This window comes from Echeneis naucrates, chromosome 21 (assembly GCF_900963305.1).
Source record: "Echeneis naucrates chromosome 21, fEcheNa1.1, whole genome shotgun sequence".
In the NCBI taxonomy this organism is placed as follows: Eukaryota; Metazoa; Chordata; class Actinopteri; order Carangiformes; family Echeneidae; genus Echeneis; species Echeneis naucrates.
Genome location: NC_042531.1, coordinates 12,041,261 through 12,065,717, shown reverse-complemented (window position 1 = coordinate 12,065,717; position 24,457 = coordinate 12,041,261). Strand labels below are relative to the sequence as shown.

The following is a 24,457-nucleotide window of genomic DNA, read 5'->3' as shown; positions in this document are numbered from 1 at the left end:
TTTTTCACCATACACTGAAATACAAGTTTATAAAGCACATTTGTACAATGTAATTTATTCCACTGCACCAAACACATCAAGTCATAAAATTTTCATGTTCAGTTCTGGTAACACTGACGTATCTCGTCCGATTAGTTATTCGATTAGTCATTAATTGAAGTATACGAAAAGGTGTCTCTTACAGTTTGTCCACCCTCGGTACATCCATGAGGAGAACAACATTTTGGAAACTAGTACAATCCCTATATTCTTGTTTGAATCAGCATCCCTGTTACATTGTCAACAATAATGCGTTAAATTGAACAAATACAGGGGTTTGATTGTACAAGTGGACCAATTAAGTCTACAGAAAAAAATGACTTCTTTCTTACAACCTATAATCTTGATACAAGAAATCAATAAGGTGCCTTATGATTAGTGTATTTATTTAAAATAAAATCAAGTACGTACAGTTCATCACAGTATGAAATCATTTTTTTTTTAATTTGTTTTCAATATTTTTTAGGGTTTTTATGCCATTACTTCAATCAGTATTTGGCAGAGGGTTCAACAAGAAACTGGGAAGTCCCAAGCTGGAACCAAACCCTGGATGCTGCGATTACATGGGATGCTGGGTAACCACTCAACCAGCAGCACTGTCCAGAGCCTCATTATTTAAATGTATAATGATAGTAAAATTCAAATATGACATTTAAAGCTGGCTGCGGACTTTCTTGATGACTTCCTTCCACGTGTTGACAGGTGGGCTACCACTGGCAACCAGTCTCCTGAGCAGACTGCAGGGCTGCAGGTAGGGCACATCAGGGTGAGCCTGGTGGTAGTGCTCCAGCCTCTCCAGAACTTTCGCCAGCCCCACCATACCAGCGTAAAACATGGGGCCCCCGCGGTGCCTGGGCCAGCCATAGCCAAACACATATATGATGTCGATGTCTTCAGGTCCTGAAGCTATTCCATCCTCCAAGATGCGAAAGCCCTCATTAATCAGCACATAGAGACAGCGCTCCAACACTTCCTGTTGGTCTATGCGGCGTGCCACAAGACCATGTTGGGCTCGATACCCCTCCAGAAAGCTGTGGAGCCAAGGATCAGACCTGGCCAACTGGCTACCAGGTTTATCATACTGGTACCACCCATGCCCTGTTTTCTGTCCAAATCGTCCCTGTTCACAGAGCAGGTCTCCGAGGGGGCTGTAACGGCGGCCGTCACGGATTCTAGGTGACTGCTGGGATGCTGCACTAGACTCAGCCAGCCCATCTCCCTTCCTCACCCTCCAGCCAATATCAAGTCCAGAGAGGTCAGACATTTTGAACACACCCATGGGAAACCCAAACTCCTCCAGAGCTTGGTCTATCTTTTCAGGTGTGCCTCCTTCTTCTAACAGGAAGAAGGCTTGCTCAATGTATGGCTTCAGCATGCGGTTTCCCACAAAGCCCCGGCAGTTACCAACAGCCACACCAATTTTCCCCATTTTCTTTCCCAAATGCATTGCGGTGGCCACAGCTTGAGGAGAGGACCGTGGCCCATACACCACCTCCAACAGCTTCATGACATGGGCTGGGGCAAAGAAGTGCATCCCGACCACCAGCTCTGGGTTCCCAGTTTGTGAAGCCAAATGGTCTATGTCTAGAGCTGAAGTGTTGGTACATAGAAATGTGCCTGGTTTACAAACAGCAGATAGCTGCTGGAAGACTTTCTCTTTCAGAGCCATGTCTTCAAACACAGCTTCGATGACAAGGTCAACTTCTGCTACAGACTTAATGTTTTGGCTATAAGTGATGTTATGAAGTGTGGGGACCACACCACGTCTCTTTGCCCCTCGCTCCAACATGCCTGATACTGCTTGCTTTGCCTCCATTAGTTGCATCTCCTGGGTCTCAACGGCGACCACAGACAACCCCGTCTGAGCCAGGGCCACTAGTATGCCTCTCCCCATGGTGCCAAGACCTTAGTGGACAAAAATCATATGGTGGTGACACACAAAGTTAAAAATGCTAGACCGTAAATGTTTTGGCCTGGCAGCATGAAGTTCTTTTTTCCAAATATTAAAATTTTAATGCACAAGCTGCCAAGCCTCACATATGCATATTGCCATGTATCCAATACACCCTGCAGGGGAGTGTATTCAGGCTTTTAAACTCAGCTGAACTGTACATGAGGATTTAGTTTCCATAGGCAACGTGAATGTGGAGATGCCACATAGACAGTTTGATGAGTCAATGCGCTTGTGCTTATTGAAAGCCTGGACAATTAGAAAAGCCAAACGCTCTTACCGATGACAGCTACTTTATGCACAGGCCTTGGCTTGCTTGTGTCCCAGCAGGCACCATTGGGCATCCTCCACTTGCCAACAGCTCTCTGAGCAAAGAAACAGTACTGTAAGGCACGGGCCTGGCCTGAAGTGAAGAGAGTGGCCATCAGCTCTTTCTCCCTCTCCATGCCCTGATTGTAAGGTTGGGTGGCAGCTGCTCGGACTGCCTGGACACATGCCACTGGTGCTATGGCTCCACGTGCGCTTTTCTGCACCTTCTGCATCGCTTCTTCAAACAGAGCGTCTAAATCCGATGAATGTGGACATGGGAAGGTGCTTATACGACGGGCGTCCAACGGTTTTTCTGAAACAGAAACATCTTTATTTACTTAAAGTTCTGGTGCTTGTCAGTGGTAATGCTGTCAGTTACAACTTTAAACTAAATAAAAATGTATGCCTAAATTACTTTTTTTTTTTTTTTTAAATCATGTCTTAGTCCTAGTTTCAGACAAACTCCCACACTCAATGACAAGATAGCTCAAGAGCTTCTAAGAACGGAGTGATTTGAAAGCCCATTTCCAAACTAATCAGAGGGAATCTGTTAATGCTCACCTTGAATATAACCAATCTGACAGAAAATGAAAAGCAACTATTTAATGGAGGGCAAAAAAGTCAGTAAATTACTAACTCGGAGAACAAAAGTGGAGGAAATTGAACTTTTGCGAGTCTCTGTGGGCAATGATACAATACTGTGCAGATTTTCCAGGTGAACCTAAATGAGAAGATAAAATATGAGAGCCTAAAAATTTTACAGCACAAGACTTCCTGTCTGTGGTGATTTAAGCTTGGGAACAATGATCGTGAAAAAGAGGGCCACTCTACTAAAACCTTGTTAAAAGCATCCTAATTCCCATTCCTGTCTCCATTGACATGATTACATGAGACAGCAGTAAGAATCCTTCACAGCTCTACTGAATTACACTCAGCCATGGGTCTGGGCCAGAAACTGGGTCACCATGGTAAAGCTTAAAGGGACAGCAGCCACATCTTATTTATATTATCCACTTGGTCAAATAAACACTTTGGTCTGATAGGATCAATATATGACATGAATAATGAAAGTTGAAGGTCATTTCAGGCTGGTTAAATATGCACTCTGCCCAGAGTGAATTGTCAATCAGATACTGTGTGGTGGTGCAATGTGAGTCCAATGTGCTTTAGGAGGGCATTATTGAAGCAGTTAATCTGTAAATGGTTAAGCTGTGGATTGGTTGTGCAGAAAGTGGGAAGCCTGGCCATCCTGACAGATGTAGTGGGCAGATGTGGCAACTACTGGGGTAAAAAAAAGTTAATCTTGTCAACAGTGAGAGACTTGAATCTGTGTTTGTGTGTGCTAGAGCCAACACGTGCACCAATTTTAACACACACACACACACACACACACACACACACACACACACACACACACACACACACACACACACACACACACACACACACACACACACACACACACACACACACACACACACACACACACACACACACACACACCTTTTACTGTAGCAACATGGTGTTTTATGTTTGGATTCATGGATGGGACACACTAAATCTGTTCTGTGATGGTTGACTCATCAGCTGTCTGTGCCCATATCACAGACACTGTGAAAACTAAATTTGTAAATTTAGACACATTATTTGTCCCCATTTAACATGCCTGATAATAACTCGAGACTGGTGTATCTGTCAAAATCTTCACAGATTTTGATTCAATCGCCCCAAATCTCCCGCTGGCATTTCTGCCTGACTCACTGAAAGCCTCAGCTTTACAAACAACACTCACTTTCTCACCCACTCCAAGTCATCTTGGCAGTGTTGTGTGGAAAAAATCATTTCTAAAAAGCTTAAAACTGCAATCATCTTCAGATTGTAAAATTTTTTCCTTTGACACACAAACCTTATGACTTCTTGTCAACATTTTTTTCATGGATGTAGTGTGATTATTTACATAAGGCACAATATTAGTCACAAGTACAAGGTTTCTTATTAATTTTAAAGTCTGGGAAATGAGCTGTTTTTGCCACATAAGCCAACAACAAACTGTTCAAGATGACATCACCAAAGCAAGCAACTCATTATGTACACTCATGAAGACATCATCTTATCTTCATTTCATGAAGGGGAATCAAAGGCTGTGGTATAAACAGTGCTCTGCTGAGGCAAAGCTGAACAAAACACATCCACTCACGTACCACACACATCAAAGAGGGTTTGTATACTGGTTCATACCTCAACGCTTAAAGGATTAGTTTAACATTTTTGGAAGTAGACTGTCTTTCTTGCTAAGGCTTAGATGAGAAGATCAATGCCGCGCTCACTTGTGTATATCAAATATGAAACTAGCCAGGGCACCAGAATTATTTTAGCTGAGCATAAAGACTAGAAGCATGGCACACCAGAAATAAAAAGTGCAATTCTTCTCATCTAACTGTAGGCTAGAAAGCATATAAAAACATTTCCAAAAAAAAAAAAAAAAAAAACACAACAAAACAAACAAACTACAGTACTACTTCAAAACAGCAATACATTACATGTAAATTAGGCTGATGTTAGCCAGCCTGTAAGATCTGATGTTTTAATTCTCATTTATATTTAAGGTCAAGTCTTTTTGTCATGTCGAAAACCTGAATAGGTGGTGAGAAATTATTCCTTTTAAACTGCTAGGCACACTGCATTTGGTGGGTAAATGAGTTTGAGTCAAGGGGAAATCCTCATCTTCCTAAATGACTGGGGAGGGCCCTTTATTAATATTCTAGGAAAGTTTGTCCCTTTTCGCCCTTTTGAATAATACAGCAAAAGCAGTGAAGACATCAGAGCACATCTGACAGAGCTATTAAACATTTATGATTTCTGAGGGGGATAATGTGTCTGCCGTGCTTTCTGCCTACTTTGACCGGCACAACCTACATGTCGGCAATATTTGAGGATGGACTTGGCTAAAATAGGTGCTTTAAAGGGAATTTCTGTTCTGAACTTTTTAAATTTTCAATCAAAAGAAAAGAAAATAGATTTTTTACCAGTTCTTGTGTTGGGTTTTTTTTTTGTGTCTCACCTGCAACATTCAGGGCAAAGTTCACAGCTGCATTCACAGTGCTCTGCTTAGTAACTTGATCTACTATTCCAAGTTGCAAGGCCTCTGCAGCAGTGATGTGGCGGCCTGTGGTAGACATTAAAGACAATGAGTCTACATAGGTGACTCGTGACATTTCTAAATTATTAGATACATTATACGAGAGCAACCCCATGGCTGTTTGATGGAAAAATATACTTTCCCCTTCTATGATCCTGAACTTAATCAAATAAGGGCAAAATTTCAAAGAAGTGCAGTTGCCTTGACATAATTTCACATAAATACACAAAGTCTCACTGGCAGTGATGATGGAAAAACCCACAAATTCATGCTGACATCTGCTGGTCAGCAGATGAAACTACCAACACTAGAGTAGCACCAAGTGCAGGCTTGTGTAGAGAATTAACAGCTATGCTAATATCTTGCTCTCATGATGTTAATATGCAGAAATTGCATATTTCATTCATTTTGAGGCACAAGTTAAATACACACATGCGTGAACACATAGCTCTATAAAAAAAACTGAGATGGATATGATGATTTCTTCATATTACTAATGGTGACTTACATCTAGTGCTTTAAAAACTACATCTAAACTATTAATAATAACCCTATAAAAGTTAGGCAAGGTTAGCCTGTCTTTGTTACCCGTGGTGATGAGGTCTAAGGCAGCTGGGACCCCAATGAGCCTTGGCAGACGCTGTGTTCCCCCTGCAGCTGGCAGTAGACCCAGGCTTACCTCTGGAAGTCCCAGTCTGGCCTGAAAGGACACAAAGGCACAAACTGTAATGAATGGAGGGTACTGAGCAATGTGTCTGCGTGACATTCACAGACACAGCTGTCTCTGGCAATAGATATATTACATGAATTATTTAAATGGCCTAAAAGGGTGGAAAAAATACCATTTTATAACACAGAATTAGGCAAACTCAAGAGTTTTAAATGACTTTTGGGACTTATGGGAAAAAATAACTAATTATTTTCTTTTTCCCTTCAGTTAACCATTTTCACAGTTAATGACTCAAGCTATATCGTAATTTCAATTGCCAATGAAATCAGTAATGGTACTCAGATACCAATGCAGCTGTTAAAAATAGAGAGAGGGATAGCTACTGAAAGGGAGAGACACAGAGATTTGAGGTGTAAACTAACTTTTGAGTGTGCAATTCGATAATGACAGCCAAGTGCCAGTTCAAGGCCTCCGCCTAAAGCACTTCCCTCTATGGCTGCCACCACTGGTTTGTTTGCAGCCTCGATGGCATGGATCATCGGTATCAGTGGAGGCCCAGACATGTTTCCCCCAAACTCCTTGATGTCAGCCCCTGTCATGAAAATAAGACAATATTATTGGTGGTGTGCGATACAACTTCTGGATATTCTCTCTGATGGGGGATTACACAAATCAATTATTCAGTAATTTTTTAATAAGTCTAGTTTTTCACTCATCTGAAAATACTGCTTTAAGCTTCAGGAAACCGGGGCAGACACTGTTTACCATACAATATAATTGTTATTAATTGTTGTATTATCCTCTCTTAAGGTGATATTTCATCGCTCCATGGCTGCTTTCTGTACAAAGCCTGTCTCACAAAACACCAAAACATCATACAAATAATAATAATAAAAAAAAAAAATCAATTTCAATCATTTAATTCTGTGCATTCAAATCAAATCAAATCGTTTGGTTGCTGGTATAGCATTCATTGGTGATGAAGGCTATTTGAATACAACTTCAGTCACCTTTGACACCTTGATGAGGACCAGAGAGACTTGACTGCACATTGTGAAAATCAGTGAAGGGAAGACAAGTTGGTGTTGTGTTGCCATTCTGAAGTTACTGGAAATAAAGAAAAATATCCATACCCCCACAGAATACTCCATTCTCCCCACAGATAACCACTGACTTCACCTCAGGGTCACTGAGTGCTCTCTTCACCGAGTCAACAATGCCCTGCCTCACCGCTGCACTGTGGAAAATAAAACAAATGGTTTTTGTTGTTTTGTTTTTCAAGATACTATATATATATATATATATATATATATATATATATATATATATATAAGTTAAGACTTAAACATCTAGTTGAATTCCTTGTTCCTCTTAAAAATTCTCAATTTTGCCTATTTATTCATTTGCTGCCCTTTCAATTGTTATTTTCTAATGTTAAGGGACAGACTTTTCTGCTGCTGCACAGTAAGATTCTATGTCCTTACAAAAAAAAAAAACTGAATCACAACATTTTTCTATGATTCATTTGTAACTTTTCTTCCCCTCTCCACCACTGAACACACCATGCAATGTTTATATGATATTGGTCAGCAGTTGCCTAATAGAGAAAAGGGTAAATATGTGAGATAAGACTGCTGCCCATTTCTTAGCAGAGCTGACATGGACTAGGTTGCTACAGTTCTTACTGAAGTAAATCTGATGAGCTGAGCCCGAGATGTCTTCAAATGCCATTTGTACATAGGATAACCCTGATTTAAGGCTGGGGAAGAAAAAGTAGTCGAATTCTGCATTAAGTAAAAGTAGCATAGTTAAAATTTTTAAGACAGTTATAAGTTCTGGAGCATTTTTGTCGTACCTCTGGTGTGTCCATTCAAGGTACATGACAGTCCTATTCTAAACTAAAGTGGTTGTAGCTGTCAAACAAAGGAAGTGAAATTAGAATAAATTGTAAGTAACCAAATAAGACGTTAAGTGAAGCACTTGATGAAGTGTACTTGGTTACCATCCAATATTGTTTTACCTGACAATATCCTTTCCTGTGACATCACCCTCTGACAAAATATTTTCACATTTTGTTTATTTTGAGGTCGTATAATTGCTTTTCTGTTGAAGGCAGAGAGCCATTCTGTTTGCAACTTTTCTTGGATAAGCGCTTGCGTAATTCCTCCATCCACACGTCTGAAGCTGCAGCACACTGCTTTCCTGCATGACAAACTTAGGGGGGAACTATTTTGCAGATGTTTGTTTGTGTTTTCGTCTCACCTGAGCGCGTTGACAGGCGGGTTCTGGAGAGTGATTAGACCAACGGAGCCCGAAACACGAGAAAACAGCGCCATGGTGTCGATCGAACAGCAGCTTGTCGCACTTGTTTTTGGTTTGCAGACTGAACTTTGTACCTTCACGCCCACATGCGGGACGAGAGCACCTTTGTTACACTTTCTCTCACCAAGTCACGTACATGGATAAATCTTCTTCGTGGCTAAACACCGCCCACTGAGAGCATTACCGCCGCCACCTGGCCTGCAGCCGAGCACAACACTCAACTCTGTGATCCCCTCCCTTTGTTTACATTTTCTATACCAAAGAGATAAAAAAAATTACCTAACTACAGAAAAATATTCGGACAATATCAATACCATTTCATGTCTGGCAGTACATGAGGCGGATGTGACGTCATCGCGGGGCTTGACCCGCAGTTACTTCTTTCCGTTGTTGCCGCCGTTTGCTAACTAACGAAGTGGCAAATATGCGCTCCCTCGTCGGACTAGTCGCTGTAGTTATCGCCGCCAGCTTGTACCTGTACTCTCTGTCCCTGTACCTGCCCGCGGCGCCCCGGCGACGTCCTGCCGAGGCAGGGCACCCAGACACCGCCGAGACTGAGCGGCCCCATGACGGCGCGGAGGGAGCCAGCAGGTGACGGCCGTTAGCCGTTAGCCGTTAGCACGAGCTAACAACAACACAAACTCTGGCCACAGTATTTAAGCTGTACGGTACTGTGACGTTACGGTCGCTAGGTAACTCATCCTAGCAACCGCCACCATGCCCACCCACCGTCACACACCATCACCGCAAACTCTTGTTTCAGCGGATAAACGCGCTAAACGGGTTTAGGAATAGTTTATTTACCCAGCTACATGAAATCAGGGAGCGATCAAAAACTCAGTAATACCTGAATAAATGTAAATAAGCAAAATGCCATATGCCAAATAGAGTATTTAACTTGTTACTATGTTCACTAATGAATTCAGAAATTGTTTCACTGGTCTAGATGAACCAGAATGGGTCTCTTACAAATGTCTATGTTATGGTTTAATGCCATTAGTTTCTCCATTAAACGATTCAGCAATTATTTAGTCAGTAAATTGAGGGAATACTTAGAGAAATGGCTATTGCATATCATTAAGACCACATTTTTCTACACCATAAAGCCAAACAGTTCAGAGTAATAATTGTTAAATTAATGATACATTTCAGATTAATTTTATGCTGAGTGGCTGATTGATTGATCGATTAACATCACTATATTTCTAACAAACAATTAGACCTCAATAAAAATGGCAGATGTACTTAGAAACTCCAGATATTGTACTTTAATCCAAAGTAAATTATACAGATTTTTTTTTTTACTTGTAAGTGAATGTGCATTGTCAATTTTGGGACTATGTCATATGTATGAACATATGTTGTCCATATCTCCCAATCCTTCATGTACTTAATGCATGGATGAGCTGACTAATTTGTGTGTTGATGTTGTCACAGGTTGAAATTCCCTTCAGACTTGGAGGAGTTGAGGGAACTGGCTGAGCTATTACAGTTTTACAAGACAGAGCACACTGGATATGTCCTGCTACTTTTCTGCAGTGCATATCTGTACAAGCAGTCCTTTGCTATTCCTGGATCCTCATTCCTGGTAAGGTAAACATATACTCAGATGTTTTATTCTGATTTAAATAAGTATGAAACATTGACTAAAGGGTTTTGCTTTGTGTAAAAGAACTAAGCCTTCCATGAGAGACATGACATAAAACTGAAAAGGGACTTGGCCTGCATTTGGTGTGTGGCTTGGATTTTTTGTTTTTAAAGATGACAAGCTGCTGAGAATAAAAATACTCATTTTGTCCAAACAACAAAGAGATGTCAAATTTGCTTTTGTGTGGCAGCTGTGACGGCTCACTTTTAACACTTTCTGCACAACTTAGTGTGCATGAAGTAGTCCTTTCAGGTGACAAAGGTCCTGCTCAGACTTTCCACTAACATGTGTTCAGATCACCCGTCTGATAACAAGTGGACAGCCCTCTTCACGTGCATTTTCAGTGACCACGTGCAATCAAATCTCCCTACCCCGGTTTATATGCATATAAATGTGCACATCATTTCTGCATGCAAAGAACTAATATGTTGTTATTTTGAGCAAACCGGACTATGACTGATGGGTCCATTGTCCTTTTGTTTGTGAGAGAAAGAATGTGACAGCAGCACAAGAAACGGCTGAGCACAGCTCTAAAATAAAATAAGGTTTTAGCCATTAAATATAGTGAAGAAATATAAAATCAATATGAGGCTATCAGTGTTGTTAGTCCTGCCAACAAAGGAAAATTAAGTAGGGAAAAAACTGAAAATATTCAATATAAAATATATATAAATAAATATAAAAAATATAAATATATATAAAGCATACAAAATTGAGATGGGACTCTGGAAGCTCACATGGATCAGCTAACATTTGCCCACATTTGTGTTTATTAGTGCTGTCCACTTGTGATCAGATCAACCAAGACAGATGTTAATCCCAGGCCTGCTAAAGGTGTGTGTGTCATGATGTTACGCACATGTAGATACAGTGTAATAACACAGGTCTTTGGTTTCCACTTGTTTTTGTGCAGAATATTCTTGCTGGGGCTATATTTGGACCATATCACGGACTGCTGCTAGCCTGCGTGCTAACCACTGTGGGCTCCACCATGTGCTACCTCCTCTCACAGGCATTTGGAAAACGCTACATTGTGAATCTCTTCCCTGATAAAGTCTCCAAGCTGCAGAGAAAGGTAGATGTGTGACACTGATTATATAATCAGTTGGAAGCTACATATAATAACACTATTCATATCCAGTTTAATTTCCAAACATGTACAGCACAGATGCACAAAGTTGGCATCTTAAAAATTAACACTGTTCTTTAAGGAGTGTTTTTTAGTAACTGACACCTGTGCAAGCAGGACACAGTAATTGTTGCTGGCTACATATCAGAGTCTACTGTATGCTTCACTCTGTACACTGTAAACTTCTACTTGCTATGCCAATGGTGAAAACAGATTGTGTTTAGCAGTATTATTCTCCAAAATGGAGAATAACACTGAAGTTAAATCATGATTCTTTTTGCATTCTTGTGTGAGGCTATCTAGCTTGTTTAGTGTTGCTGTCATTTGACACTGGATTTTATTACACAATCAGAGATAGTGTAATGTAACATTGATAGAAAAAAGAGAAATGACATGAAAGAAAAATGCTTCTACTGTCCCTTTAAAGCTCCTTTAATATATTTATATCAGGTTGAGGAGAACCAGGACTGTTTGTTCTTCTTTCTGCTCTTCCTGAGATTCTTCCCCATGACTCCCAACTGGTTTCTGAACATGTCTGCCCCAATTGTAAACATCCCCATTACCTTCTTCTTCTGCTCCGTCTTCATTGGTAAGCACACTTGGATTACCCCTTTCGTTGACGGTTTGTCAGATCTGTCAGCAAATTCGCACATCTGATAACACTCTCTCCTAACTCTCCACACTGTACATCATATATTCATGTGTCAGGTTTGAAGTAACTAAATCATAACTGAAAAGGCCACCCGGTTACATGCCAACCTTTCACTCTTGTCATAGTGTTGCTAATTTTAGCATGTGACTGACATCTGCTAATTTGCTTGCCATGTCTGGCACAAATCTTTGGCTTAGCACATCCATCCGCAAACAGGAACTCTCTTTGGATGAATGGTTACGATTACTTTTCTTTCTCATTAGTTGTCAGTCCGGATTGCATCTATTCAGAATAACGTTATTTGACTCACTGCGGTTTATTTTTGATGTGCTTTCATAGGTCTCCTGCCGTACAACTTCATCTGTGTCCAGACAGGTGTCATGCTGTCTGAGGTATCGTCTCTGGATGACTTGTTCTCCTGGGAGAGACTGCTGCAGCTGCTGGCCATCGCCTGTATGGCTCTAATGCCCGGTGCTCTCATCCGCCGCTACAGTCAGAGGCGTCTCAAGTCACAGAACGGACTCATCTCAGACAAGAAGGCCCAGTGATATGTTCCTGACATGATTTTATTCCTTGGTTCCTTTGAGATGTTCTGTCCTCAAGAGTGACTGGATGTAAAGCGACCAGCTTTGTGCAGCTTGTGTGACATCCTGTTTTATGTGGCGTGCGTTATTTCTCTGAGCCACCTAAACATTGAAAAGGGATTATGACTTGAAAAGTAATGACAAAGCGGTGATAGGATTCGAAGCTGAGTGTACTGTGTCACCAAATGTTGGTGTTTCTGTACCTCAACTTCTGTTGGTACAGCATACACAATGTCTATATATAGATGTGTGAATGTACAGTAATCATATTGAAAGGGAGAAGCACTTTTAGGAAACTCTGTTCTTGCACTCAACAATATGAGTACCACATCAGTGAAAACACCTACTGTTCAAAGTGCCTGCCATGCAATTTATACACTCAAACGTCTACCTCCAGCATAGACATGGAAAAAAGTTATGTAAATATTAAATATTAAAAGTCTACTTATGTACAGGCTGGATGGTTCTGATTGTTTGGTTGAGTTTTTGTAAATGTAAATTTGTTTCATTTGCCACTGAAACACTGTTTGCAATGTATGCTGTACGATTTGAAGTTAACTGTTTGACAATCACATTTTTCACTCTCAATGTAAATTGTAATAAAATGTCCTGGGCTGTTTTTACAATTTCTGAAAGCCCAACTGGAAGTTTTTTATATTGTACAATGTAATTTCGAGACCTGAAAATGACAACATTTTTTAGACCCCCCACTTTATACGGCTTTTCCCTATTTGGGGTCGCTGTGGCAAGTCAGCTCTGTAACTTGCATGATTGATTGCGGTACTGTTTTTATGCTGGATGCCCTTCCTGCCACAACCCTCCCCATTCTTAGGGGCTTGGGACTAGCTCAAGCCTACCACTGGTTTGCCATGTGGCTGGGGTTTGAACCTTAGGCCTCTGCATGTAAAGTATGCACTCTACCACTGAGCTTCGCCCCCAGGCCATTATTATTTCATATTGAACATTAATCTACCTTATTTTTGCTTCTTTTTTTTTTAAACAACTGATGTATACTTATGTGAGGAGAAGAATTCATACAAAAAAGGAGCTTTTTTTCTAAAACTCAGTAAGTTTGGAATATATCACTCCACAAAGTGGTTTCAAGGTTGCTGTGCAGGTGCAAGACTGGGGCCCAGGAAATGGAGATACAAGCTTTTCTTTCCATCAGTAATCATGGGAAATGTCAACTCCTTGCCAGACAAAAGGGATAAGCTGGAGATTTTGGTGAAGACCCACAAAGCATATTGTGAGTGCAGTCTTATGTTCTTTACTGAAACCCGGCTGAATCAAAGCACCTCAGATTCCCGTGGAACTACCTGGCTTCGCTGATGGGCTCAGACAGATGCTAAAGTTAGTGGCAAGATAAAAATTGGAGGACTGGCTTTACTCACAGGTGATATCAAGACAATCCTCAACCAGAAAAAGAAGGCTTTTAGAGATGGTGGTGAAGAAACCCAAAAAGGTGCAACATCAGTTGAAGAGGAGAATAGAGGCAAAGGGGGAAAGAGGAAATTACAACATAGCGGCATTCATGAGGTGTGGAGGGGAATCAACACCATTACTAGCTGCAGGAAAAAGAAAAGGCAGCCATTGATGGGTGATGTAGGCCGAGCCAACAAACTCAGCTAGTTCTTCAACAGATTTGAGGCTGCAGACACACCAACCTGGTATCTCTCTTCCCTCCACTGCTGCTACTTCTCCATCTGTGTGCATCTCCACTGCTGCAGCTACATCCTTGGCCATCTGGGCCTCCTCCGCTGTCACTGTAACAGGGGAGAGGTTGGAATTTGGCAGTCTGTGTCCTGTAAAGGCACTCGTATTCAAGTGTGAATGTGCAGTTAATTTGGACTTTGTGGACCTCTGCATACTATTGTTTTTAAAATCATCTTGCATCTTGCAGCGTCATTTGTGTTGCAAATGCTATTTCCTATCATATGGGTTAAGTTATAAATCGTTTTCTCCACAAATCTGTTTAATCAGGTGTGTAAATTATTTTAAATTCAATTCACAGTCTGACTGTGACATTTACATGTGTCTGGGTACAAATAATGCAGCATCTTTGCGTCACTGAAACTGAATTTAAAATACTCATAAAATATTTAAACGAAGAATCAAAAACACTTTGTTTCAAATATTCTTTATTGCTCAGATCCAGGTTGCTCAGCAATACAGTTCACTCACAACTCAAAACAACAGCATGGCTGTTACCAGAAAGGCATGGATCCAGAAAATGTGTTTAAAAATGGATCATATGTCTGTCCAGCACACAGTCACTGATTACCTTGAGGTGTTTGGGACCTTTTGGCCCATGGGAAATGTAGGACTTGAGGGTTTTGTCCTACTGAGGAAACAAAAGGAATCTCCCAAATGGTGAAATGCAGTTAAGAATTGGATCCATGTAAAACCACTAATGAAAGTCTAGTGCTATATGAAGTGTAATACATACTGGATCGCCTACAACAGTCTCATGCAATGCTTTGTGTTTTCTCATTGAACAAGATGGGGCAAAAAAAAAAAAACAAACAAACAAACAAACAAAAAAAAACAAAAAACAAAAAACCAAAACACTGCTGTGGTTCTCCATATATCTGACCAGGCTTTCCGAAATCCTTCCTCAGCTAATCCATACTTTTTTGATGGTTGATAAATGCCCACTCTCCTCTACTGCTAATTCAGAAGTCAGAACAATTGTCATCATTTTATTTATTTTCAGACCTGGACCCTCTGTCAGTCCTCATTTCATCTCATTCAGTTATATCTACTTGCATTTTTTTTTTTTGCCATTCTGATTCCAATATATGTTGAAAATCCTAGCTAGGATAATTTTCAACCACATTTAACAGCTAGTATCATTGGTAGTGATCTAACAGGAATGAATATTAAAGCAAAGAATGCCAGCTACTGCTCCAGACGTACTGCATTATTAAATCAGTGTAACTGACAAAAAAAAAACCCAGATCAACAAAAAACAAGATAAAGCCTACTCTATCCAACCACTTTGTGATATGACTAACAACACTGTACATCCTCAGTGATGTGTGTAATTGTGGTTTTCATGTAATGAATATTAATGCCTAGCAACACCCCACAAAATCTATAAACAACTATCCTTGGAAGTTTAAAAAAAAAAAAAAAAAAGAAGTTTACTACCACCTTGACAAGTTTCACCTCAGATTATGGCTGCCTCGCAGATGTCTAAAACAACCAGGGGCTCCACTCACAACACCACAGCGAAACCGAACCAGCTAGAGGGAAACCTGCACTTATAAAGAGCCAAAAACACAAGAGAGGCAGAGGTCTGAAGGTCCTCTGCAATGCAAGAAAAGAGCCTCAATTCAGAAACTGCTCCAAGAAGAACTATTCCTGCCGAACAAGCAAACCATGACTGACAACCTACAACTTGCAGTGCTACTGTGAAAAGCCATTCCCTCCTCGACATGCCCTACTGCAGCGAAGCAGACCACCACAGGAGTCATGCATTCGAGTAGAAGCACCGTACTGCATTCTTATTGGTAAGGGCAGGGTATTTTAATCAGGTCTGGTGAGCTATTGTCATCAGTATGAGGTACTGTACCGGCTGTGAAAAGGCTTGCTGAAAAACCCTCAGGCATTGTGTGAGTTTCATAGACCTTTATGTTTTTTCTTATTATTATTCTTATTATTGTTATTGTTTTGTTTTGTTTTTTTTTAGCACTGCTAGTTTGTGTTCACTGGGACAAAAATGATCCACCCTATCTGATGACAAGAGACTGCCCTCCAAAAGTTAAAAACTAGCTCTCAACAATTAGAAGAACCCCAAAGACAATCATTAACTTTCACTATATCATTCATTTATTTAATACTTTTGCCCTATGTCGGTTTTAGTAACTTAAGTCAGCCTTGGATTCTGAGAGGTAATTCTGAAACATACAGCACAAAAAAAATTAACATAATATTGGTATATTAATGACAAAAGCATTTAGAGGTCATTTTTGAGGGAAGCTGTGACGCTCTAAATTTCTCCCATCATCTCGCACAATGTAGGTGCAGACTGGTAAGTGTTATAGAGAGACGATGCATTTATGTGTGACTCTATTGTACATGTTTACAGATATACAGTTATCTTGTCGTACACAGTGACATTTCAACGACTAGATTTGTTCTACATTCTCTACAAAGACTAAGGTTTTACACCATGTTCAAAAGTCCTGTCAGTGTATTTTTGCAGCTTTGTGTTATCTTCAAATCAACCCCAGAGTATGCTGTTATCAAATAGAGCTGGTAAGATTGGGTTGGGTTGTTTAAAAAGATCATCTTTTTCACAAGTGAATGAACTTCAGAGATTTTCTTTGTTGTCTTTTTTCAGTTATTTTGTATGTCTCAAAAAACCTGGAGGTACAATTAGAAAAACAGGAGGTACAGCTGGTTAGTTTCTGTTTCTATCAACCAAATTTCTATTTTTTGTTTTTTTTTTTTTGATGGTGAAATCAGTACACAACATCCCCATTCAGAACCACTTCGGACAGGTATGTACCCCCCTAGATCCCGCACCTCATTCCTTTCTAGCCAAAAAAAAAAAAAAAAGAAAAAAGAAAAATTAAGAAAAAAAAAAAAATCTGACTTTTTTCCTTAAAAGGTTGTTTGGCGTCCAGGCAAAGACAGTCCAACAGAGTTGACTATGGTTTACAAAGGTTCACTACTGGAGTCAGCTGGACCTGAAGAGCTCGTAGAAATTACTGTAGATCTTTACTCTTGATTTATTTTCTTTTTTCATAAAAAAAAAAAAAAAATTCAAAACGCTCAAAATGATCAACAAGGTTAACAAGGCATACAAAATGTGGAAAAAGGGGAAATGAAAGATTGGACTGAGGTACCCTGAAGCCTGAGGTAGATCACAATACTGACATGCGCACTGTTCACATCCTGACCAATGTTAGCACGGTCGTTCACTTTACTGTTCTCCTATTTTTTCAGGTTTTTTATTTATATTATTATTCATAGTCTAGTTTTCAAGAAAATAAACACTTCCCTTCAAAATAATATGGCAGTGTCCCACTGAGGAAAAAAGAAAAGGACTTTGTTTTCTTTTTGTTTCTTATCAATAGCTCTCATCACAAAATAGGAAAAAAATAGATTCATAAATATTATTCTCTCTTTTTATATATTTACACACACACACATGCACACACACACACACACATACACACACACACACACACACACACACACACACACACACACACACACACACACACACACGGAGGAAGCTGTGCGTATTGGCAATAACCTTGCGTCTGGAAGATGAAGCTGATGGGTGATGTCTGAAAGGTGACAAAGTAAGGCAGCAAGCTTCCATGGTCTCCAAAGTAAAGCACGAAGGGACACCAGAACCTGCGTGTCCAGCATGCTCGCAGAGCAGGCCGTCAGCTCAACAAAATAAAACAGCAGAGACGAGGTGAAGTTGAAAGAAGAGAGCGAGAGTGCGAATGACAATCTGCGGATCTGTGCCTCTGGCCTGGCCCCGCTGGACACGGCAGGGGTGATGTTTTCTAAAAAGGCTGCATATTGTACATTCACAGCTGTCATGCCATTTTAGAAAGCTCCCTGAAAAGAGAGGGTTAAAGCCAAACACGGCTGCGGTCATGTTTGTGGTGGTGTGCGTACCACAGGTCCTACAGTGCCACTCTATAAACCCCCCCAAAAAGTTTGTTCCTCACTGCCACTCAACACACCACAAGTCTGCCCCCCACCCCCGGGCTCTCAGCTCACATTTCATGCTGGCCCTTGTAACATCCTCATAAGGCTGAGTGTGTGACAGTGCACATTCAAAAACAACTGGTTGCCTCTTAACAATCAAAGGTGCACCATTTTTATTATACTTATTATTTCTCTAATTGTAAAGGACGATGCCTTAAGAGACATCCCTGTGATTTCTTTTTCAATACCAGGACGACAAGCATGAACACAGATATCGTCTAATACTGTACAATATGTGAGAGTGATACCAGTTTGCTGGTTAAACAAAATCCCTTGGTGGCTTTTAACCTCTGTTGAGCAAAAGTGGCAGTCAGTTCCATGTTATCAAAAGGCTAAGGAAAAAGGGGTTTGTAGACGACAAATATTTTAACCAAAAAATAAGCATGACGCTGGATTAGCGAGTGATGGGAAAGGGAAGCAGAAAATGAGCAGAAAAGAGAGAAAGAAAAAGAAATAAGTGAAGCATCAGATATGAATGGTGAGAGACATTTCAAAGGGACGTTATCTTTTGCGTTGGCACACACACAGGCTTTTTACAAAGACTCAGAACCATTCACCATATTTACTTTTAGGGGCTTTCTTTTTTCTTTTTTCTTTTTTGATTTCACCGGCCAAAACCGTGAACAAACAAGGGGAACTGCTTTGTGTGGCTGTCATAGCCCAATCAATGTCAGGAACAGGCAAAATATTAAAAAGTACACTAAGCAGTACTGTCATTCTGGTAGAAAAATAACAGTGCATACTCTCAGTGTGTATCAATATATGTTTCTACTCTGTATTAATACTGCTAAGGATATTTGATCTTGCAATAATCTGAATGTCTCAAACTGTTGTAAGAGAAGGTCCATTGTCACTCACTCTCATTATAACCCAAAATATCAATCGCAATGTATCAATCTTGTATATGCTCACGTTAATACAGTTACTTTATCCATTTGTTAGGCCTATGTTAGTCCAACTAAAGAGATAACGTTATGCAGGGCGATGTACTATTTCCTGTTGACCTTTTTTTGACTGCGAAGACAACAGTTCCAAATTATCTGCCATTTCCATCTTTTTTTGTTGATTTTTTTTATTTATTTTGGTCTTTTTGTCATATTGTATCAGTACGGTTTCTCTCACTCTATCTGCTCTCTCAGCGCTGGCAGTGCACACAACGCCCTCAGCCTTTGGCTCTCTCTTGTCTCCCCCCCTAGTAAAGTTCTTTGGTTTTGATCCCGGTGCTGCTGGTCTGCCCTGCATGTCCCCCTTGGCCTTCGCCTTTGTCTGGGTAGGTCTCTGTCCATTTGGGAGGGCTACATTCATTGGCTGGTGCCCACTGAAGCAGCCCTGCTGGTCACTTAGAGTGGTGAGGTGACACGGCGGCGCCCTGCTGGTGTTTCTGTTCCTGCTGTTTAACCTGCTGTATGATCTCCCGGATCTTCCTCTGTGCAGTCTGTTGCAAAGACAAAACCCAAGATGATTCAACGGACTAATTAATTTAAATCCAACATGGAAATTCATTTGGTTAAAGCCTGCATGTAAATGTATCAGTGCATGATATACAGATGACTGGCAACTTTCGATTAATTATACACTGGAAAAAGGTATCAACAAATAATATTTAGTTTAGTATGCCCGATTAAAGCCTTAATTTCCCTTTGGATAAATAAAGTATCATCTATCTATCCAAATCCAATCAACATTCTTAGGATTTTGACAATGTAACTTCTGTAAGTCTAAGAATAATGGATTAATGACATCCGAAACTAGTTGTGTGCTGACAAGATGATTGTTGGCATCAATCATCAGAATAAAAACTGTCGTTCCCCAAGCTTTCAGCAGATAGGGCGTTCTCAGTCTCCATGGGGATGGATCTGAAAACCGAGAGCACCCACAGATTCATCTCCATGACACCTGAACAACCGCCTTCTGTTGATTAAGACCATGCAATGTCGTTGTCAACAACAGAAAAAGTTAGCAAGTGCTCTTGAGTTAGGATTGGCAGAAACTAATTGTTGAGAGTTAGGTCTCTATGAAACAGCATGTGTACTGGTACAAACACAACAAGGATGTCTATTCAGGCTGCCTCGCAGCTCCTTCTCTCTTCTGTCAGGGACATTTTCATTGTTTTTTCTACTTAAATTGAACAAAGATGAATTCCCAACACAAATCCATCCACCCCGATTCTGAGGCCTCATTAACCTGATTAACTGTGAGCAGAAATAGTCTGTGAAGTGGCCACATACAACCACATGTAAGACACTATTTCTTGAATTAATTTAGCTATTTCGATCTACTTTACTTGTATTTCGAATTATTATCGTTGCACTTGAACTGCAATTACTAATTAGTAGGGCTGTCAAACAATAACAATTTTAACCTGATTAATCACCATCCTGAAAATTCACATTTTCTCTGTATGTTGGAACAGAAGTGTAAATGTCAGGAGGTGGATACATACGCAACATCATTTTTATATATATGACAAATCTCAATGCTTGGCTCCTTTTTTAGGATAAGATGGACAATTTGATGAAACTTCACAGCAAGTATTTGGCTGTATTAAAAATGTAAAGCAGTTCTCAGATTGGAAATCAAAAAAGATGACTGTGGAGGTGGGCGAGGTTTTGGCTCTGACTGTGGACTTCAGGACCAGCGCCAGGTGAAAGGGATTAAGTCCACCTGTGCGAGCGTACTTTCTACCCACAGTAGTGGCTGGACAGGAGAACACGAGAGAGGACGCTCCCCTGACGACAAGTATTCATGTACCCAAACATTGCGTTGACCAATAAAACAGGTCTTGTTTAAACTCCGTTGTGCGGTGGTCATTGCTGGGGGAGAATCTTGGTGGCCAGCGGCCACAATGACTTTGTGAACTTGGCTTTAAGATTTATTTCAAATCAACAGAATTGTAATAGACCTGAGAGAACACAGAAATACAGCTTGCCTTAAGCAAGAAAACTACAATATTTTAATTCTGCTTTACACAAACTGCTCGTTACTTTAGACTTGTCTAAAGAGCCGTTTTGGTTTATGGATTATTATTATTACTTTTTTTAAAATGTAAAACAAAACATTGGAAGTGAACCGTTGTCATTCACCTCCATGACGTATACAGCATCAAGAAGCAAAGGGGCAAAAAGCAGCACGTGATTCATGTGATTGAAAAAATTATTTGTTAATCACTGCTTTCTAACTGATTACTATTAACCCATTAACGCTGCCAGCCCCAGTGATGAACAGTAATAAATGACCCTGACCGTTAATCTGAGCACTGGCAAAGAAATAAGAAAATGAAGCTACAGCTGTAGCTTTAAGTCATGATGAAGAGCGTTTCATCGATAAAGATGCTTCAGCATAGTTTGAGGTTATACAGCACATCACCACTAAAATAAGGGTTGCTACACTCAAGCTGTTGAGCATTGTTAATGCTGACTTTATTCTGTCTTACTTGCACATGCACATCATTAATTTGATGAAGATTACATCCTCCACCTTACTTTGTTTTCACAACACTGCATTAATGACGGTAAAGTCAGTCCATATCCAAAAAACTCCTATTTTCTTTTCATACCTGGCTGGCAAAGAAATGCCCGCTGATTTTCACAAAGACCTCATCATTTTCATCTGGAGTTTGGTCCCGCGGTACAATGACCTCTGCACTTGTAAGGTTTTGGAGCTCATTTACCTGAAACATAGACACATGTCTGAGATCATTTGCTAAAAGTCACCCTCCCACTGACATCACTCACAGGGAGACGAGGCATCAGATGCTAGTGAACTGTATCTATATCTGATGATACTGAGCGATAACAGGGTACATCATGTGCAGCAATCTTTAGTGTTGTGAACACCTACTGTTAATTTATTTGATACATTTGCTCTTTAAATTGAAATATAGGCTAATTTCATTTGATATTTGCTCAGTTCCCATTGAGTTTCTCTGAAGCAGAGGTCAAAGATGAACATGAGATATTTTTCAAAAATTGAAAAAAGAGGTTTCTCTCCTCAGCTGATTTTTGGTCATTATGGGGCTCCCTCATGCAAAAACATACCATTTAAGTAAATACAGATATAAATGGCCAAAAAGCTAGACCTGACAGATGCACAGGCAAATAAATTATTTTTTTTTCCAAACGTAATCATCATTTTGTTGTATTCAAGCATCTCCTCACCGTCTTGCCTCCTTTACCGATGACCCTTCCAGCTGCAGTTGAGGGAACCTTGATGTGCGTCTCCAGTTTGACTTCCTCCTTTGCTGAGAAAAAGTTCTCCTCTTTCAGCTTCCCAAATATCCGACCTTGGGCCTGGAATACAGAGGAGGGTATGAGGCAAGGAGAGACTGGGGAAAATGGGGACACACAGTGATCCATTGCTGTTTACTATAATACTTTTGAAGACAAATGAATGATTCTTGACAAATATTTAAGAACTTCGAGAGCAAATTCATCCAAAAATTTCAGCATGAACTAATTGCACATTTTTAAATGTATATTCCTGTCCATATTCATAGTGTTTTTACCTTAAACTGAGCCTCTGGGGTCCCAGTAATGATAACCATCCGCTCAGTAACGTCTGGGCTCTCAGCTGGAGCAATCTGTCATACGCACAGAGATGTTATGGAGACAAAAAATGAGATCTGTTCAATGCAAACCACTGAATCGTTTGAGAAAACGCCACACTCCCCAGAAAAGCATGAACTGCCTGTGATTATGTTTTGAGGATGCATTGACCAGCTGTTCTACCTCTCCACACGGGACTTAAGGGGATTTCTGAATTGCTCACTTCACTAGTCATCTCCCTTTTTTTTACATTTTTCGTTTTGACCATAAATAACCAACATCCTCAGCCATGGCCCATTAACGGCTGCTGACTCAGCCAGCAATCACTTCCAACTTCATAACCTTAACCCTCGATGTAAAGCTCTGAAAAATGTGAGTTACGCATAACTTGAATGTGAAGGCCCCACCCTGAATGTTTTTGAGAAAAACTTTTGGACTGCCTCTTTCCACTCTCCTTATTGAAAGTCCCACCTTGATGGAAGCGCCAGCAAAGTGGGCGAGTTGTTTGATGTGCTGGCCCTTCTTGCCGATCAGGGCCCCGACTGCCTGAGTTGGAATAAAGAGGTAGACAACCTCCTGTTCTGGAGCCTGTTGCTGGGAAAAAAAAAAAAAAGACCACACAAGAAAACAAATATTTTACTACGCTTAAACTAAACTCTCCTGCAAATGGTAACATAAAAAAAAACCAAAAACTTTAGATAGTTGCAGAAAATTTGATTAAACCTGTAAGATGCTACATGAAGAGCAGCTGAAAATGATGACACCACATGTAAGGAAAGCTAAACTGAGCTCTCTGTGAGTGTTTTCTCACTGGATAAACATCCCACTCTGGCTGAGTTTGAATGGAATATTTCCTATTAGGGCAGATGGTTGCCCTCTGTTTTTGTTTTTCTTAGTATGGTAACACTCATGTACTCGAGGTTTATGAAGTGAATTTTTACAAGCCACGACTCTGGGCTGAAAAGTCCCTTTCTGAAATATTTGTGGTATTCTGGTGACTGGGCCATGGATACACAGGAATGCCAGACCCACCGTCCAACACAGATGCTGACTGAGAGGTTGTAATTGTCTGTTATTTACAGTCTGTCTCAATCAGCTTTATAGCTTCCTTTATTTATCAGTTCTGTGATGTCAAGGAAGTGGGTGGATTTCTGTGCTTTGTTCTCTACACAGGAAAAAAACTTGTTATATCCCATCAAGTGTGAGGCTTTTCCAAATCTTCTTGTGTGTAGCAATTATGGCTTAAAAACTGCCTATTAGAATAATTATCTAGTAGCACAGAGAAATGAGCTGGAAAGTCTCCGATCACCAAGGCAACACCGACTGTGGTGCAGATTTTAGGGCAACATACTGAGTGCTGGTGGGTGATGGCACTTGCTGAAGGAACCCCGTACAGGCCACTGAGATGTGAGGAGTGACTCTGAAAGTGAAGTGACAAGCAGGCCAATCAGATGGCACATGTACACTCACAAACACACACTTTAAAAGACACATGAGTGCACACATGTGAAGATCTCACTGTGTGGGGGGGGAGCTTTCAGGACATAAACTTAGAGTGAATCACACACTGACTTCCTTGACTTTCAAGCACGCAAATACATTCTCACACTCTGTCTCATACCACTTTGGTTCGCCCTCATCGGGCAATGAGTGGAGACTTTGTTTTACAGACAAACTGACTCATCTCTGGAAAAGATGGGGGAATTCTGGTTGTGTAGAACATAAGGAAGGGAG

General features: G+C 40.5%; 3 protein-coding genes across 10 annotated transcripts in view; 1 reads left to right on the top strand and 2 right to left on the bottom strand.

Moving 5' to 3' along the window:
• Positions 1-35: 35 nt before the first annotated feature.
• On the bottom strand, positions 36-9,064 carry ehhadh (enoyl-CoA, hydratase/3-hydroxyacyl CoA dehydrogenase). Of its 3 annotated transcripts, none has more exons than XM_029530159.1 (7): positions 8,371-9,064; positions 7,242-7,345; positions 6,531-6,700; positions 6,027-6,138; positions 5,361-5,465; positions 2,271-2,612; positions 36-1,944 (listed from the first exon to the last, which is right to left on the bottom strand). In XM_029530159.1, the coding sequence occupies exons 1-7, from the start codon at positions 8,442-8,444 to the stop codon at positions 692-694; spliced, it is 2,160 nt and encodes a 719-aa protein (XP_029386019.1). In that variant the 5' UTR covers positions 8,445-9,064; the 3' UTR covers positions 36-691. The 3 variants fall into 3 exon arrangements, with proteins under 3 accessions (XP_029386019.1, XP_029386020.1, XP_029386021.1); XM_029530160.1 differs by having other exon boundaries at positions 7,242-7,340; XM_029530161.1 differs by lacking the exon at positions 7,242-7,345.
• Positions 8,730-13,061, top strand: tmem41aa (transmembrane protein 41aa). Its single transcript, XM_029530165.1, has 5 exons — positions 8,730-9,021; positions 9,868-10,018; positions 10,992-11,153; positions 11,658-11,796; positions 12,199-13,061. The coding sequence occupies exons 1-5, from the start codon at positions 8,855-8,857 to the stop codon at positions 12,405-12,407; spliced, it is 828 nt and encodes a 275-aa protein (XP_029386025.1). The 5' UTR covers positions 8,730-8,854; the 3' UTR covers positions 12,408-13,061.
• Positions 13,062-15,159: 2,098 nt separating this feature from the next.
• The window catches only part of igf2bp2a (insulin-like growth factor 2 mRNA binding protein 2a), a 47,153-nt gene continuing 37,855 nt past the window's right edge, over positions 15,160-24,457 (bottom strand). For 4 of the 6 annotated variants that reach the window (XM_029529769.1, XM_029529767.1, XM_029529768.1 and 1 more), the window contains 5 exons: positions 23,195-23,317; positions 22,684-22,758; positions 22,337-22,468; positions 21,736-21,849; positions 15,160-19,614 (listed from right to left, as the gene is read on the bottom strand). In XM_029529769.1, coding sequence (XP_029385629.1) covers positions 19,516-19,614; positions 21,736-21,849; positions 22,337-22,468; positions 22,684-22,758; positions 23,195-23,317 — 543 coding nt within the window. In that variant the 3' untranslated portion in view covers positions 15,160-19,515. Of the gene's footprint in view, positions 19,615-21,735; positions 21,850-22,336; positions 22,469-22,683; positions 22,759-23,194; positions 23,318-24,074; positions 24,144-24,457 lie in introns of all 6 variants that reach the window. The other 2 variants (XM_029529766.1, XM_029529765.1) reach the window with 1 other exon arrangement.

Bases quoted from the DNA above. Each gene is read 5' to 3' on its own strand.
- ehhadh (XM_029530159.1), bottom strand. From the start codon at position 8,444: ATGGCGCTGTTTTCTCGTGTTTCGGGCTCCGTTGGTCTAATCACTCTC. The intron at 2,613-5,360 runs GTGAGACACAAA...TTTCTGTTTCAG, and splicing joins CTTTGCCCTGAATGTTGCAG to AAAAACCGTTGGACGCCCGT. The intron at 1,945-2,270 runs GTAAGAGCGTTT...TTGTCCACTAAG, and splicing joins GCATAAAGTAGCTGTCATCG to GTCTTGGCACCATGGGGAGA.
- tmem41aa (XM_029530165.1), top strand. From the start codon at position 8,855: ATGCGCTCCCTCGTCGGACTAGTCGCTGTAGTTATCGCCGCCAGCTTG. The intron at 9,022-9,867 runs GTGACGGCCGTT...ATGTTGTCACAG, and splicing joins GGCGCGGAGGGAGCCAGCAG to GTTGAAATTCCCTTCAGACT. The intron at 10,019-10,991 runs GTAAGGTAAACA...GTTTTTGTGCAG, and splicing joins TTCCTGGATCCTCATTCCTG to AATATTCTTGCTGGGGCTAT.